At 34.8% G+C, this 19,497-nt stretch overlaps 1 protein-coding gene across 1 annotated transcript; it reads left to right on the forward strand.

The window, feature by feature from the left end:
- Nucleotides 1–12,708: 12,708 nt before the first annotated feature.
- Nucleotides 12,709–16,393, forward strand: LOC131595630 (receptor protein kinase-like protein ZAR1). Its single transcript, XM_058868033.1, has 2 exons — nucleotides 12,709–14,378; nucleotides 15,599–16,393. The coding sequence occupies exons 1-2, from the start codon at nucleotides 13,013–13,015 to the stop codon at nucleotides 16,240–16,242; spliced, it is 2,010 nt and encodes a 669-aa protein (XP_058724016.1). The 5' UTR covers nucleotides 12,709–13,012; the 3' UTR covers nucleotides 16,243–16,393.
- The last annotated feature ends 3,104 nt before the right edge of the window (nucleotides 16,394–19,497 follow it).

A 19,497-nucleotide genomic window follows, 5' to 3' on the forward strand; every position in this document is an offset into this window, starting at 1 on the left:
GTAACATTTATAATCATCACGTATCAGTCTAGTTGCGCAAAATGCAACCTTATGGTCAAGAGCTAATGAATAATGAGTGTTGTTACCTATACTCCATGGAGTGATTATACACTCTATGGAAACCCCAAATGCCAATCTTATACTTTGAATTTCAAAATTCGGACACGTCCATTCTACAACAAAGTCATTTTAAAATTGAGGCATTCCACTTTTGTAAAAAATTGATCCAGATTCCAATATTTGGATTTCAATTTCCCAATTAACTCCATAATAGTATTTTACACCTTTTGACAATAAGTTAAAATAAATTTGACATTTTTTAAATAAATTTACATTATAAGTTATTACACTATAAGTTTTTTATAGATCTCAAATGAACAATTCACATTTGTCATTCAATAATAAGATCAAAATAGAAGAACTACTACATACATATGAATGTCAAAATATCAAAATATCATAATCAATTCTATTATATACCATAATACAAAAATGTTAATATATATAAAACAAAATTTTACTATTGTGTATAGCTGACGCCTTAGTTCATTTCAAAAAATAAATTATATATTAAGAGAATTGTTTAAAAAAATTCACATGTATTGTTAAATATGTGGTGGTTAGGGACACCATATTTTTTTAAAAATAAATACAAAAATAGTGGAATCAAGAGTCGAACTTATGACCTTATACCAAAATAATATTAATTTTACCACTCGGCCACATGAAGTTAAGGGGAGCCATAGCTCTCTTCCCTCCACCCCCACTTAAATCCGCCAATATGTGCCTCCAGTACTGCAACACATGCCGTACCTATGTTAAGATGACTTATAAAATGGCTATCTGAGGAGTGCTTTCCTCAAATTCGTCCCTAACTATTATGACCTCTCTTCCAAAAGCCACAATAGAGTGAGACAAAGGTAACACATCAACAACTTAGTCTACCCTTGTGTGTTATTCCTCTAAGATCTTTTGATGAGTTGGCCTTGAAAGATCTCTCTCTGCATCTGGTGTCACGTATGGATGTGTCACTTTATAAAATTGTTGGATCAGATGTACGTCCTCTAGGATCAGATGATCAAAGTACGCTGCAAAAATTTCATCAACATCCCTGTGGAGGACAGTGGCCGGAGCAACAACAGTGAGATCTCTAAGTATATATTGCATATATCCAAACTACTACAGAACTCTCTTAGGTAGATGAGGATACATAAGTCGACACCCACATGGTAGCAATCCATACTACAGGGCTGTCACCTCCAAGGTTTGTGTCTCACGGTGCCCATTGTACGACAAAGAAAATATCATCCGACACAATGCGATTAAGAGCAACTCTGAACGAATGAGTATCTTGATTCCCTATGAGGGGGATGATCGAGCACACACATGGCAAATTCTCAGAGTAGTCTGCCACATATGCCTATCTAGCGAGACGTGGAAAATATTTATGAATCCATGCCTGTATATGGTTCAACTGGAATATTAGTAACAATATAGCAAAAGTTGTACAAAATTAATATTAGTAAAAGTGCAAAAAAATCATCGTAAATAGACAGTTGTTTCCTGTTGTACTACTTTTACTATTATGCTACCTCTCTAGAACATGTCAAAGCTAGATTTTTTAAAAACTCTGGACTTTGGAATCTGTATAGTTACATACATATAATAAACTTCAGATGCGCCTTACATATCACTCTCATGGCCTGCCTTAGGATCACATAGTTTAAAGCCATTACATATTTCAAAGTTCGGATTTCTTACGGAGATTAGAATCTGGACACTTTTGTTTAAGTAAACTTGTGCTTTTTCCTCTCTTTTCTCATTTTCATTTCTGCAAAAAAACAAAAATAGTTAAACAAAGAGCTAGGTCCTCATTTGCGTTTACAAAGCTTATCACATCATTTTCAAACCCTCCTTCCCCAAATGTCTCCTAAAGGGTTTCCTAAGAATCTCCTTGAACCTTTCACTGCTTCCATTGTATCTATACCATGTTGTTAGGTACGTGTGAGAATGAGAGGCAACATAAAGATTTTAATTACTCTTTTAAACACATGTGTTATCATATTTGAACTATCTGACGATGTATTTATTTTTTGTAGTACTATGATACGTTAAAATGTATCAGTCGTGCTAGGAAGGTTGCAAATATGACACAACATGATGAGTCTTGGTTTAAGGATGTTATACAGTTATATGGGTTGTAAGATTTATATAAGAGTGGATATTGTTATATTAACCTTGACTTATTGTGTGCTTTGCTTGTTAGGATTTGATTTTTTGTTTTTAAAATAATCAAATTCAAGACATTAGAATAGTGGTGCAGTAATTATTTTGTAGTTGGAAATAAAACAAAAAATAGAAAATCCATTAAGGTAGTGAAATGTATTTAAGGGATAATAAGCATTTGTGAGTAAACAAAAGAACAAATATTTACGAATTTGAATCTTTAAAAACCTTTGTGAGTGGCAACATAAAGTGAAAGAAGACCTACTAGTACTAGCGTGTGATGTCCTTGTTAAATGATATTCTGACAAAAGGAAAGATAAAAAGCTCGTTCCAAACTAAGTCCACTATCATGTTCAAATGTGGACTTGGTCGTTAAAAGGTAGTATAAGATTTTGCTTTCTTTCATTTCACTCCCCTTCAAAAAATAAAGAATTTTATGTCAACTAAAATATGAGATGTTAACTTTTTATGCTAACTGATTTGATTATAAGGATATTTTAAGTTGAATTTCATGTTGGAAACTAGTAAGAGACCCGTGCTCCCACACGAGTAATTGAATTATGATATTGTGTAAATAATTAAAAAAATATGTAGTAATTTAGAACTTTCAAATAATAGTCATGAAATAAAAAAATAAGAACAAAATATTTATTAATGTGATAACACATGAATGAGTTTTACTGTCATAACATTTATATAGTATCAAATACAAATGTAAAATTTTATATATAAATACAAAATTTTAAATGATTATTTTTTTTAAAATGAACAGTAATCATATAGATTTAATTATATTAAATAATCAAACACAAAAGAAGAAAAAATATAATTGTGATAGAGACAAAATTAATATTTAAAAAAAATTGTCTCTTAATTTAAAATAATAATTGATTAAACTAAAATAAATATTGTCTTGTTAGTGACCCGTAAGATAAAAATATTTTTAATGTTATTAAATTAAAAAATACATTATACTGTCATGCAATTGATATGGTATAAAGTTATTTAAATACAAATAAATTTGAAATGAATTATTTAATTATTAAATAATTATACAAAGAAAAAAAATGACCCATGAGACGGAAAGAGAATAAAAAGAATTTTCACATTTGAAAAAATAAATAAAATATGTAACTTGTTGATAGTGACCCGTAAAATACAGCCTAATAACATGTAAATTTATTTAATATAATATAAAATATATTTAGAATTATGTAAATTTAAAATGAATTATTTAATTATAAATGAATAATAATCATAAAAATTCAACTATATTAAATAACCATATGAAAAAAGAACATGTGAGTTGAAAAAAAAAAATCAAATTTAACAAATACAAACGTAAAATTTTAAATATAAATATAAAATTTGAAATGATTAACTTATTTGTTAAATTTTAGATATTAATAAACATGATATGTATGAATAAACATTATATTTGAGAAATAAAAACAATTAAAAAATTAAAAAATATTTGCATTGCTACTGTTACGTGAAGAAGAAAGTTAACATTTTGTTCAATTTTTCCTGGTTTGCAATGACACGACATATGGGAACTAATATTATAAAGTCTTTGCATGTTATTTTAAAAATATATCATATATATTATAATGTAATATTATTTTAAAGTAATATTATTTTGAGATGTTAAAAAATATTAATAAACTTTTTCTCATTTTTAATTTGTAAAAAAAAAATATATATTTTTAACTATGTCTTTTTCTTTAAAACTCATTATTTGTAAATATTATTTTTATTATATAATAATGACCATAAATTAATGACTATTATAATGATTATAATAAATTATAATAATGATTATTAATTAGTGTTTATTTTGTATTAATGACCATTTATCAGTGTTTAACCATTGTAGTGACAATAACTCTGCTATGTAGTGAAAGTAACATAGCCTTACCTTAATTCAAAAGCATCATGACCACACACCACACATCTTAAAAAATCTAGTCGTGTTTGAAACAATAACATTTTCATAGTGAGCCATTGATGGTTCCTTTTTTCAAAAACACACTGTTACTACACCTTATATCAGCACTGAATAACAACAATTCACATTTGCAATTTGTTTCAAATTAAATATAAGAAAATTGAAGTGTTGCCCATCAAAAGGGGATCCATGGATGGATAATAAGCAAATAATAAAGCCAACACACTAAGAATACAATGCAACTTAGTTGTCTGTCTTATTGCTAGTTCATTATCGAAAATGCTTAAAGTACTACCATCGAAAATGCTTAAAGTACTACCAAGTTCCACAAAGCGTTGGACTTCGTCCTTGTTGAATTTCGATACTATAGGATCAATCAAATCACATGTACAGTTCCTTTCATGAAGCGGCCAAGATTAAACAAAACACAAATAACATTAAGTTATGTCTGAAAGTAATAAATAGTTGAAATAGTTTGAATATGCAATGCTCAAACTAAAGTTGTTAACCATGATATATTATATGCAACAAAAATGTTCATTCACTGCATTGTCATAAAAAGAATGAGAATCATCATCTGCCTTACTTTCCTGTACATTAACTACATTGTTGAAAATCTCTTCCACTTCATTATCTTCTCACCAATAGAATTATCGTTTTAATTTATGCACTAAAGAATTGTCGATGTCGACGACAACACAACAACGACTTACAAATCATAGCAACACAACATCAATATGAATCACGCAATGGTCGGTACTCTCAATTGTCACACTCGCAGTCGCTGCAGATACACATTAGCTAGGTTGTTTGTTTCATCGTTTTGAGACATTTACAGGATGGTAACAATCTCTCAAGACATCCATCAGCCAGCATACGCAAAGAACAAAAAAACACGGTTCAATTGACCAATAATAAAAATCAGGAAATGAGACACATAACAACATCTTCAAGGGAAGTATTAGAAACTGAGCTCGATAATTTCGAATTTAGTACCTAGAAAGCATCAGCATAAGCAAGTTCATTAAATTGAGACACACCCATTTGATTCCATTATGTATATCTCTCTATGACTCCCTCATCTTCTCTTGGAAAAACCACAACATGTTACTGATTTACTCCTCCTTCGCTTACTGTGATATAACAACAAATAAAACCAAATCACAAGTCATTGACAGGTTACAACCAGCTCAGTTACAGATAAAAAAATGCAGAATAGTTAAGAAAATAATTAACTCACCATAATTTTTCTCATAAAAAAATCAACTTCTAGATCTATATACCAAACATGTGAGTTATTCAACCATAAAAATTGTTCAAACTAACAAAAATTTGAAAAAAATGAAAGATGGGTAAACAAAAACAAAAATACTCTAAGGTAGTGGTAACTTTGCTCCAAAAGGTAAAAACATGTTAAGCACATAAGGTATAAACATAGCATGAAAATATCCAAACACTAAACCTTATCACGGTCATTTATAAAAGAAATAAGGTTTAGTGTTCACGAAGAACCAGGAAGTGAGAATTTCAAAATGCAAGTCCAAACTTAGCAAACGTAGAACCATGGTCACTGATTATGCAATGGTAAGATGTTGCAAAAATGTCCAAGTTTGTTCTGGCTCTAGTTGGACACTTCCAATCTGAAGCATAAAAAATAGACTTTTAATAAACTAAAGGAAAGTATGAGGGTTACTCATCTTTTAGTGTCCTAAACCCTAAACCCTAAACTCCGAATATATCTGTCACGATATAGGCCGGGGAGTTTCCCCGGTGGCACGTTCTGTTCATGTTGATAACGATCATATGGCTTGTATTCCTCTCTGTTGATCATTAGATGCAGTGCTGTTCCATCACTTGCTTCCGCGCACTACCCAGCTGGCAAGAATGCTATTGCTGACTCTGGAGTATAACAGTTGTCAGTCCCGTCCCTCATAGTAGATTAGTAGTATGGTCAATTGTTTAGTAATGGGTAGATAGTAGATAAGATCATCACATTTTTCTTTATTCGTAAATGTTTATTTCAGTGTTAGCTACTAGCCAAATATAAAAATAGAAAACTAATTTTATACAAAATAATAAATATTAGTCCTAAGGTATTTTTTACTCCAACATATGCATTAGGGGTGTGCAAAAAAACCGGTAACCATAAACCAAATTTATATCCAAATTAAACCATATTTAAAAACCCGGCCCAAAGTAAAATTTTAGAACCGGTGGCCCATTTATCAAAACCAAAAAAAAACCGTAAACCAATAATCAATTTGGATCAGCTTATTGGATACCCAATTTGAGACTCTCAACTCTCTTCTCTTTCGCTCAACTCTCTTCCCTTTCGCTCAACTCTCTCTTCTCTTTTGCTACTGTCACAAATTTCAATTGCTAGACACTAGATTTTCTGTAACTATTTGATGGCAGTTGTGGTTGCATGATCTTCCTATGTTTCAGTTGCTCCTGACAATCCATTTTTGTTTTCTTTATTTTGTTTTTTTCTTCGTGATTGAAAGCAGATTCATATGATGATTCTAATTCTTTGAATTCTTCAATATGGGTGTCACTAGATATAGAGAACCAGAAAAAACAGTTTTATTAGATATAAACTCTTGAATTCATATGCTGAGATTGTTAGGGGGGAGAAACTCTTATTTATCATATTGGCGGCTAGTATAATGTAAACTAGGGATTTTTTTTCTTCCATAAGGCAACATTTATCACATCAATGGTTACAAAATTGTCAAATATGTTTTGTTTACTGATATGAATTGGGGATTGAGCATATTCCCCTATTTTGTAGTTATTTTTAAAAACTGGTTTTAAACTGGTTTTTTTATAAAACTGGTTTTAAAACTGGTTTTTTTATAAAACTGGTTTTTTAAAAGAAAATAAAAACTGGTTTTGAGAGAACCGGTTTAAAACCGTTTTTTTTTGTTAAAATTGGTTTTTGTGAAAAACCAGTTTAGAACCAAACCAAACCATATGTAAACCGGTTTTAAAAAAATAAACCGGTTTTAAAAAAATAGTTTTAAGATCCAAACCAAACCATATATATGGTTCAATTTGGTTTGGTTATTGATCCATGCACACCCCTAATATGCATAAGTTTTGATTTTCTCTCTTATAAACTTTTATTTGCAATTTCACAAGTTTTTTTTTTACTTTATATTTTATCTTTAAAATTTAATTCGTGTATGTTTAATTTAACTTTTGAAAAAGTTAAAAATAATTTCAGATAATTTTGAGATGATTCTTTTAAATTAAAATTAATTTTCCTTCTTTGCTGTGGAACAATGCAACGTTTGAAGCAAGGAAATACGCTAGTGCCCGATTCCTCTTTCATGAAGACTTTCTTGCCAACTTCCAAGCCACCAATCAAATGTGAACTCCAAAATTGTTCAACATTACGGAGAACCACTTGCCGAGGATCCTGATGATGGAATAATATGTTCTTTGAGGCCCATGCTCAGTCAGAAGGGTCGGTGGGCGATTTAAAGGTATTCTTAGTTTCGTGAAGGAAGTGACAACTTAGGAGTAGGAGTAAGTAAAAAAGTTAACTAGGGAGCGAGGTGAGCTGAAGCGGTTGAAGGCAAAGCTCAAAGAGGCCTTCAAAAAGGCAGAGTCAAATACTAAATCACTTACCCTTTTTGTGCACATCCTGAAGACGTCTCTTAAAGTTGCTCTTCTTTCAAATAATAACTTGGAAAAATATATATCAGCCTGATACTTCTTACTAATACTTTGAGCGGGCAAATGAGCAATTAGATTTTCTCTATCTTGACTTGTACTAAGTTAAATGGACTTATTTAAGGCGGTCCAAGATGACTAGCTCGTAGTCGAAAAGGAAGGTCACATCCCAAGACATCTGATCCATCTTATAAGGGGCGTTCAGGTTGAATCCTAGGTTGCCAATGTTCTGGCGGACGATATTCCTACAAAGGAAATAGTTGGTAAGGAGATCACGCTAGAAGAATAGCAACCTCAGGAGGACGACCAATAGTTCTTTCTTTTTGGATTTTGTAATTATGGCCCAAATGGCTTAAGTACTTAACGTCATATAGACGTTTTTGTAATCAGTCATGTTCTTTGGACATTTGTAATTAATGCCCTCGAGAGTTTTTTTTTTAATGTAATGTTTTGCGCTCCTTGGTGCTTTACTTCCTTTTATGTTTGACCACTCCTTTTTTAAGTGTATCGTTTGAGAGAAGTCTCTAACGCGTATGTGCCTATTTAAAAAGGGCACGCGGGTGACAAAGATTCTTTCATGAGGATCGAGCATGTAATAGCCTTATAGGCAAAAATGATTCTTCCATGAGGATCCATCGTAATTTATTGTCACTTGGGCATCAAGGATCCAACATAATTCATTCCCACTTAGGCGACAAATATTCATATGTGATGATCCAACATGTAATAGTCTCGTGGGCGGCAAAAATCCCCCATGAAGATCCAACATAATTCATTCTCACTCGGACGACAAAGATTCTTCGGTGATGATGTAGCATGTAATAGTCTCGTGGGTGGAAAAAAAATCCTCCATGAGGATCCAACATAATTCATTGTCATTCAAGAGACAATAATTCATTTGTGAGGATGTAACATAATCTCTCTATTTTAAAAGAAAATTTCTTCACACACCTCCTAACCTTCTTGGCCACCTCTGGTGAATTTACCACAATACCCCTATTTTCGGAAGTTCATTTTCGAAAACGTACTTTTTTTGAAAAAAAAGTTGTTTTCGGAAATGTATCTCCGAAAAAGTGTTTTTTTTAATATAAAATATTGATTTCGGAGATGCATCTCCGAAATAAAGTTATTTTTCAGAAAATGTGGTGTTTTCGGAAGTTCATCTCCGAATTCACCCCCTTGGAGGAATTCGGAAATGTACTTCCGAAATATTGTCTGGACAGAAGAAAGATGAAAAACAAGAACGATTCGCTTTATTTAATCGGGTGAAGATTACATCGATCACATTACATAAGATTAAAGTTACATATTGTTAAACACTGGTAGGTGGGGATGAGTCAACATTTTGATAACGTCGTCCGCCGATCTTTGAAGTTTCGCGTCCAACTCGATCGGGCCCTTCGAAGAAAATCGGTCGAACTTTGTCCACAAAACCGCTAAATCTTCGTCGTTCTTGATCTCAAAAGGTGTGAACTTAATGTGTCCCTCGTCGTTAAGCGATGGCGAGCGGTACTCGAGCTTGACAACCTTTCGATTCTCGGGGTAGTGCAAAAGCGTGTTGAGCGACGTTATCAACTCCGCAAACGGCGTGTCGCGCGAGAAGCGAAATTGGAACGACATCGGGTAGCCGGTTTCAAAGTAGACGAATGCTAGGTGGGGGTAAGTTTGTGTCATTTGTGTTTTATGGTGTGAAGAGGATGAAGAAGAGTGTGTTGTATTTATAGACTTATTGGAGCAATGATGGCCCAACAAACCTTGTCCTGCCTCAGGGGACTTTTCGGAAATGAACTTCCGAAAATAGGAGACAGACAAGCATATTTCGAAAGTTCATTTCCGAATTATGCAGAAACAGACATAAATTTTGCATTTTGTTGATTGCTTAGTGTGTTGTGTAAATTGGACAAATGGAATTCAAAATAGACTTAAATTACACAATGATGACATAAAACATACTTATATTATATATGTATTGAATCGATCCGATTTTACATGATAAACAACAATACATACAAAAATGATCATTACAAACAAAATAGATCCGGAACAAACTAAAATTCACCGAAACAATCGGTGGATCCTAAGTCCAAAATAGGTACGTTCTTCGACCACTCTCTATTTTGCTCGCGCTCTTTGCTCATCATTTCTTCAAACTCCGCCATTCTCGAAACGAACCGATCCGGCCAAGTCTCCGCCTCATTTGAACGATGTGCCGTCCATTGACAAGAAGTAGCCGGTATAGGACAACCCGGTTTCAAAAACACTTGAACAAAGTGCCGCGGCCCGACACAAATCTCCCTTGCTATCACCCAACCACCTCTTGAAGACCGCATGTGCGGATTCAACTCGGTTAGTCGTGGTGCAACCAAGATGTCTAACTCGATTTGTCCAAGCGCACACGACTTTTTCTCTAACTTTGTCAAGAATGGTGGATTCGACGTAATGACAAAATGTCTTAATGGAACCACACAAAGACCTAAAGTGTACCAATTTCTCGGTATACACCTCTTCGGAGTGTGCATCTAAAATTTCCCTCCATGCCGCCATTATCCTCTCAACCACAACACCGGCTTTGATAACTTTACCGTTTTCATCCGGCCTATCTTTTGTCCCAACCGCGGGTTTCAACTTACTTCTCACGTTGCAAGTTATGTGATACCGACAAAGTAACGCGGTCGATGTCGGGAATACGATATCAATCGTATTCATCAAAGCATTGTCCCGGTCGGTGACAATGACGTTTGGCATAACCTCTTGATCAACCAACAAAGACTTACAAATTCCCAAGGCCCATGTAAAGTTGTCTTCTTTTTCACACTCCAAAAAAGCAAACCCGACCGAATAAGTCCTCTCCGTCGAGGTCACACCGACTATCTCTAAAAGAGGAAGCCTATACTTGTTTGTCTTGTACGTCGAATCCATGACTAGAACGGTTGGAAATGTGTTGAATAATTTGATACTTTCGGGATGAGTCCAAAAAATATCACGCACCGTAACTTTGTCCTCGGAGGTTCGGAAGCTTGAAACATAATTGTTATCGCCTAGTAGTTTCAAAAGTTGTTGCATTTCCGACCGAGGGCCCATATTCAAAACTTTGAGATTGTGTCGTTCATTGTAAACTTGTTTGATATTTGAAACGCTATCCGGTTTCTTACGCTTCAAATCGGCAAGTATGTTGCGAGGCGCCACTTTAACTATCGTTAAGTCCGATATCACATTCCTCTCTTCGCGGGACAAACGACACGCCATTGGATGTCCGTGTAACTTGACATCCAAGGCATGATTATGAATTCCACAAATTACGGTTAACCGCCACAAATCATCAACCCTCCGAGTAGCACGCAACTTAAAAGGGCACCCGCACTTTCTCGTTCCCGTGTCGTCGTGTTTTAGCACCCGGTTTGATTGTACATAACTCCCACCCCGTTCGCAATTCAAAACAACGAAAGGTTTCCGCCTACTATTTCCGTTGTCCGACCTTAAAATAACAATTCCAAATTCAAGTTTACTAGCTTCGTTCCTAACCCACTCAATCAATTGTTCGCGACTACCGAAGCTCCGATCATTTGTAAATTCTTGCCGAACATCAATCGCATTGATCATATGATTAACGTCGATAACTGGATCGTTATTAACGCTGACAACATCTTGCACAATGTTGTCCGGATGCACCATACCTAACAAATGAAAAAATTAGCAAAAGTTGGCCAAAACAGTTTTTTTAACTGCCAGGGCATATTTCGGAAGTTCATTTCCGAAATTTGTTAGGTAATATATTTCGGAAATGAACTTCCGAACCATATCAGTTTCAGCATAAATTTGTTGAATCAATGTAGTGAAATAGGGGATGAAATGAGAGATGTTTACCTGAAATTGTAGCTTTCTATGCTCCCTTTAACGTGATCAACGGTTTGAAACTTGATTTTAGGACGAAAAATGGATGGAGATTGATTGGGTTTTGGAGAGGGTTTGGGGAAGTTTTGGAGGAAAATGATGAAATAGTGAAGGAGGGAAATTTGTATATGCAGCAATATTTTCGGAAATGAACTTCCGAAAATATTCACGGTTTTTGAATTTTTTTGACTTCGGAAATGTATCTCCGAAAACACCACTTTTTTTGGTGTTTTCGGAGATGCATTTCCGAAGTAAAAAAAAATTCAAAAAAAAAAAAAACTTCGGAGATGCATCTCCAAAGCAGGGGCAGTTTTGGATTTTCACTGGGGGTGACCCCCATAGGGAGGTGGGTAAAGAAAAATTCATTTTAAAATAAGTGTCATTTAAAGTTTTTGCACACCAATTAAAAAATGTAATAATATTTTCTTGAGAAATCACTTTTATTTAATTTAATTAATCTTATAGACATGTTAGAAATAGTGTATAAAATAATTAAAAGAGAATTGAAAATATTACAGTCAATTTTTCATTAAAAAATTAAAACATAACTTTCATTTTAAAATAATAATCATTTTGAAATGTTGCTCCAAGAAAAAAAAGAATCATTTTGAAATGTTCATTTCTCTATAAAGATCTAATGTTCAATCATCACATTCTGCAAAATTGTCACTTTTACGTTTTTTTTTTTCACTTTTTTTCCTTTTTACAATCTCTTTTATCTATTTTTCTTTTTACAACTATTTTTTCAAATCAAACACATCTTAAAGGAGAAGGGAAATGGATTCAGTGACTTTCCGGCGGGAAAGTCACGGTAACTTTAGCCTAAGTTTTGTTGTTTTTTTCATAAAAAATGATTAATTGATAATATAAAAATAAAAGAAAAATAAAATAAAAGAGATAATAGGGTAAAGTCATGGTGACTTTACTGTTTAAAAGAGATAATAGAGATAATAGTTTATGTTGCTAATTTATGCACATTTCCCCCCTAATTAAGAGAAGAGAAGAGCCAAGTACCCAGGCTCTTAAATTCTAAGACAAAAATTCAAATTGGTCGAGCAAGCGACAAACCTCGAGAACACACCCCAACATAAATTCAAAATACACCCACAACCACAACCACCTTCTACAACATTGTGATCTGAGAATTTGAATCTACTGCTGTCCCTGCCTTCACACACTTCTTCTTCTTCTATCAATTCTTCCATTCCTCTTCACTTAACTCAAACACCACACATGTAACACCTCGTTGCTAACACAAAAAACCCAAACATGCTCCCTCATAAAAACAACAACAACATTCACACTTCCATTTCCATTTCCAACATCATCACTCTCCTCTTCCTCTATCTCTATCTCTGTCTCTCCATTATTCCCCTCACTTCATCTCTCAACTCAGACGGCCTCTCATTACTCGCCCTAAAAGCCGCAATCGACCTCGACCCCACCGGAATCCTCACCTCATGGTCCGACTCAGTTCCCACACCCTGCAACTGGGAAGGAGTATCATGCACCACCAACAACGACCGAGTCACTCAACTCACCCTCCCTTCAAAATCCCTCTCTGGCTACCTCCCCTCCGAGTTAGGCCAACTCACTGAACTCACCTCCCTCATTCTCCACAACAACAACTTCTCCAAAACCATTCCTTCATCACTCTTCAACGCCACCAACAAACTCATCGTCTTAGATCTTTCTCACAACTCTCTCTCTGGTCCTCTTCCGTTGTCATTCACTTCACTCAAATCTCTCATCCATTGTGATTTATCTTCCAACTTTCTCAATGGCTCTATTCCAGACTCGTTAACCGAACTCACCGCTTTAACCGGTACTTTGAATCTCTCTTTTAATAGCTTCTCCGGCGGGATACCGGCTTCTTTAGGTAATCTTCCGGTGGAAGTTAGTTTGGATCTCCGTGATAATAATCTCACTGGGGAAATACCTCAGGTGGGGTCCTTGTTAAATCAAGGTCCCACTGCTTTTTCTGGGAATCCCGGACTTTGCGGGTTTCCGTTACGGGACCTTTGTCCGGATGGAGAAAGGGTTCCGGACCGTTTACCGGAAGATCCGAATCCGAACCCGATTGCTATTCAAACGGGTTCGGCTCAGGATCAGAAGCAGAGAAGTGGGCTGTTGGTTGTTGTGGTTGTGGTTTTGGTTTCTCTTGGGGCTGTGGTGGTTTTGATGTCGGTGTTGGTACTCCGGCGGCGGAAGAGGTTGAATGAAGGGGAAGAGGAAGGTGGGTTTGAAAAGAGGAAGGTGGAGAGTGAGGTTTTGGGTTCTGGGGAGGAGCAGAAGGGGAGATTTGTGGTGTTGGATGAAGGGTTTGGGTTGGAATTGGAGGATTTGTTGAGGGCTTCTGCATATGTGGTGGGGAAGAGTAGGAGTGGGATTGTGTATAAGGTTGTTGGTGTTGGGAAAGGGTTGGTTCCAGCGGGGACAGCGGTGGCTGTTCGGCGGCTGAGTGAGGGAGATGATGGAGGTTTAAGGTTTAAGGAATTTGAGTATGAGGTGGAAGGTATTGGGAGGGTGAGACACCCTAATGTTGTGCCTTTGAGAGCTTATTACTATGCAAGTGATGAGAAACTTCTCATCACTGATTTCATTCGCAATGGAAGCTTGCACACTGTTTTGCATGGTATCACTTCTCAACACTTTTTGGTTCTTAGTTTAATTAATCTGCATTTTGAATTCAATGTGCCTAATGTTTAAGTTCTTAATATGGTTGTGGTTGTAGCCGCTAAGATACAACGACTGCAACCACAACCGTACGGTTGGTTGTATAGACCTTAAATGCTTAATTCTGTGTGTCAATGTTTGATTATTCATTGCAAAGTCATGAATCTCTTTTTAAAATTCTGTCATATATTTAGAAATGAATCTAGTTGCTTGTATTTGCTTGATTGAGTTTTCTTCTTAGGGAGTGTTTGGTTCCATAGTATGAGATTGAGAATTAATTGTCTTTTCTCATTAAACCTGATTATAGTGAAAACCTATGTGTTTGGTCATCCTTATACAAAGTTGATGCCATCCACAAACCTTAGTTTAATTAGATGGGATGTGATAATGAATAACTTTTGGTTTGAATTGAAAAAATTCACTAATTTACTGCATTATAACTTTTTATTTAGAGTAGAAATCATCAAAACATGAGTCACTTTAACTCAAATCCAAAAAAACAATACTTTAAACTCAACTGCAACCAAATCAATTGTATATCACAGACTTTGTACAGTGTCTTATGAGTAGGTGACAAAGAACTATTCATTGTGAGTGCATATTGTAAAGTTGTGGTTGAGTTCAAATTCTTGTTTTTTTGCTTTTGAAAGCTAATGATGTTGCCATGTGATTGTGGCCATGGTGATAATGTACATCTACAGGAGCTGATAAGTGTGCGTCTATTTGGCATTTGCACTATATATTTTTGGGGACCACTGGTTTTCATGTCCTTTAGTGAACTGTGTTTTCTGCACATGAGAACTGAAATCCCTTTTATAATTGCTATTGTCCGTGATCATACAAAATAGCTTTATGCAGCAGGTACAGTTTTTGGTATTATCTTTGTTTTTGTTTATAGTAATTCTAATGCACGTTCATCCTAAATAACTTTTGTGGTTCAGCTTTGTGAAGATTTTTTAGTTGTAAATTCAAAATTTTAACTGGATTTCATTGACCCCATTTGAGTGACTGAAAATCGATGCAACCGTGGTCGAATCTTTCTCGTTAGACAATGGGCCAGTATGAACATGGTTCCTACATAGACTGGTGTTTGCCTTTACAATTTATTTATGCGATGTTATATGAACACCTAAAAGATTTAAAATTTAAGCTTTTTTCCGGTGTTGTATTTGGTTGCAGGCGGGCCATCCGATTCATTGCCACCATTATCATGGCCAGCAAGATTAAAAATTGCTCAAGGAACTGCAAGGGGATTGATGTACATACACGAGTTTAGTGGTAGGAAGTATGTCCACGGCAACATAAAATCGACAAAAATACTGTTGGATGATGATCTTCATCCTTATATATCCGGTTTCGGACTTACCCGTCTTGGTTTAGGTATGTCAAAGTCTACCACCACTTTCACACATAGGCGGCAAAATTCAAACCAGTCTATTGTAACCTCAGCAATGAGTTCAAAAGTTGCTGCTTCCTCTAAGAACTACATGGCACCCGAGTTGCGTGTGACTGGAGCAAAGTTCACCCAGAAATGTGATGTGTATTCTTTTGGTATAGTGTTGTTAGAACTTTTGACAGGCCGGTTGCCGGATTTGGGACCCGAAAATGATCAGAAGGAGCTTGAGAGTTTTGTGAGGATAGCATTTAGGGAGGAACAGCCCTTGTCAGAGATTATCGATCCAGCACTTCTGCCCGAGGTTAATGCGAAAAAACAGGTTGTTGCAGCATTTCATGTTGCGCTGAACTGCACAGAACTTGATCCGGAATTGCGACCGAAAATGAGAACTGTGTCTGAGAGCCTTGATCACATCAAAATTCAGTAGAGAAATGACAGGAAACGTTGTAAATTTTGTTCATTGGCTAACCATTATCTTCTTGTGGTGTTGATTCTGTAAGATTATTGTAGGTATGGAAAAACTAATGTAACTTGTTTGATGGATTGACTTGATCTAATGCATTTCCTTCTCAACAGAATCTACATGTGTATAAGGGTGAAGTAATATTTTACCAGTATTAATTAAATTTGCAATCAAATTTGATCATTGAAAAAGATAACACTAATATGCCTCACTCTTTTATTTATTAAAGAGATATCAATAGGCTTAATAAACTGTTGAGTGTGTTTTCACTCAATTCAAATTAATCAATCAGGAATCTCAAAATACTATAAAAATGAGTGGCAAATGTCAATTAACTCAAGACAATATTGATAGATGAAAAAGATAATACTAATAGACCTAAAATATTTGACATTTTTTGCCTCAAATAAAATGAATCAATCAGTGTCTCCAAAGATGTGAAACTTAAACCATGAACACCATTGAAATGAAGAAATATCTTGCATTGCATAATAGTGAAATGAGTTGCAACAAGGAATATTTTAAAGTTGGCTAATCTTCAACTTAAATAGGAACTGATCACATAATCCTCAACCAAAGCTTTTATCGGGTTTAACTTCTAACCATAAATAATCCCTAATTGGACAATATTCAACCAAGGTATATAAAAAATTTCCTTAGTGAATTACAATTCTACCCTTCCAAAATTACACAAATAACCTCCTCAAAAAGAGAATGTCCTCACAAAAGCATTTGGCTATAACATCTAGTGAGAGAAATTGAAAATAAAACTTAGAGAATGTGTGAGAGGAGGTAGTGTCAAAATACGTTTCCGGATGATTTGAAATGAGAAATGAGGCTTCTATTTATAGGCAAGAAGTTTGCCCAAAAAGAAATTCTCATTTAATGAATTTTACTGTTGTCTAATCGATTAGACAAAAAATGCTAATCGATTAGATTTCAAAAAAAAATTGATTATATGTTACCAAAATGAAAGTTTAGGATATGTTATCGTTGCACATCATTAAGGCACTGTCTAAATGACTTGGGGCTTAAGTTTGAATTGATCTAATAGATTAAACCAAAGTCCCAATCGATTATATTACTAAAAAATGTCTCTTTATCCACCACAACTCCTAAGTAGGGGTGGTAATAGGCTGGACCGAGTTAGGCTTCGCCAAACATGAGTCTGCCCTGTTAAAAAATTCAAAGCCTAAGACTGGCCTGTAGCCTATCATTGATTTTTTTTTTTTTGGCTTGAGCCTGCCCTTTTTGAAGGCCTGATTGACCTATTAGCCTACTTAAAAGCATATTTCATTTGAACATTTATAAATAAGTAATTTAACTCAACTTTTATATAGACTAACAAATTAAAAGATCAGTGAGATTAAATATTTGCTTACATTGACTTATTTGAGTTTACCTAGTAACATAAATTTTGTGATACTATTTGTTTGAAAGAAATTATGGAAGCAACTTATGACATTGTTCATAAGATTTTTTTCATCTTATTTTCATAATTTCTTTAAAATAACTAATATTTATTTTTATATTTTAATTCAAAGTAAAAAATATAATATAATAATAATAAAATTATTCATATTTATTTAAATAGACCGACCTCATAGGTTTAAAAGGTTTTTTATATGGCCTGTGGCCTAGCCTTTTAGCTAAATATGCTTATAAAAAAGTCTGGCCTGGCCTAGGCCTATGTAGGCTGGGCCGTAGGCCCCTGTTAGTCGGCCTGGCCTATTCTCATCCCTACTCCTAAGTCATCTGGCATAACTCCAAGACATATTTGAAAAAGTTTTCTCTTGATAAAATATATTTAAAAAAGGTTTGAGTGAGTGTTTGTTTATAGCCATTTACTTTTACGGAAAATCCCATTTGCTTTTACATAAGATCACTCACTTACTACCTTAGGAGATGACTCCTTCTACAAGCCTTTTTCTAGATATTATCTTCTTTGTTGACACTGCTATAGATCACTTAAGGCTTTAGATAATGTACTTTGTTTGCCTTATTTGAATATTTAAGTTCATCAAACCATATTACTTGGGTTTGTATCTTTAACCGCTTAAGCACTATGCTTGACTTATCATTAGTTGTCTTTATGGTTGACCTTATGATTAACCTTATAGATGCCTTTAGATTTTCCATCATGAAAATATGATGCCTTGGTTAAAGGTATGTTACCTGCAAAAAAAGGTTCCACAAATACAACACCAGTGAAGAAACAAGTTGGGTGAAAATGGAGTGTCTTCTTCTTTTTCTTACAACTTTGAGAAGCTTTCATCTTCTCTTGAATCACGTTGATCTTCTCTGTCGTATGTTGGACAATCTCAAGCCCAATTACAGAACCCTTTCCCGACTAATACCAACATAAAGGCGTCATACACCTTCTACTGTAACGCCCCGAATTTAATTAATTAGTTATTTAAATTATGGAAGGAATTATTTATTGGATTTAGCTGAAATTGGATTGTTATGCTGATCGAAGATATTAAGTTTAAGTCGGATTTATTTAGTCGGTTTAATTGGAGGATAATAGTAAGAATAATATGATTTATTTATTGGACTAATTGATTTAAGTGAATTGGGTTGGATTAGTGTGTGGTAAATAGCAATGAGGAAGTGTGAATGATTGGCCCAATAAGAGTTATAGGAGTTATTTGGATTATTTGGAAAATAAAGAAAAAGAAAAGAAATAGGTTTTTGTTGTACTGTACGAAGAAAATAAGGGTTTGGAGGAGAGGTGAAGAAGAGAGACATGGCGGAAGATAAAAGCCAGGGGAAGTCCAATTTTCGCAGCAAGTTTCTGTGGTGAGACACCTTAGCAAAACAAATGTTTCTCCCGATCCAACCGTTGGATCGTCGCGGTTCTTGGACACAGCGTTCCAGACTCGTCGAGGTAACTTCTGACCGGAGCGATTTTCGTTTTGATGATTTTAAGTCCGTCTGACAAAACGAGTTCCGAACAGGTTTTTGGTGCGTCTCTGCACGTTGTTAGAAAAGATTTTCGGAGAAAAGTTGGAAGCGGCGGCATAAGCTATGGCAACCGGGAAAGTAGAGGAATCTCCAATCCAAAGGTAAGGGTGGGGTTCTAGCTCTATAAACGGGATTATGATGAATGATATGTGAGGGTTATGGTTGTATGATTGCCTTTGTTTTGTGTGTTGTGATTGTATTGTTGAATGTTGAAATTGATTGACGTCGGTGAATAAGGTTATAAAAGTTCAA

The sequence above is a fragment of the Vicia villosa genome, linkage group LG4, assembly GCF_029867415.1.
Source record: "Vicia villosa cultivar HV-30 ecotype Madison, WI linkage group LG4, Vvil1.0, whole genome shotgun sequence".
NCBI classification, from domain to species: Eukaryota; Viridiplantae; Streptophyta; class Magnoliopsida; order Fabales; family Fabaceae; genus Vicia; species Vicia villosa.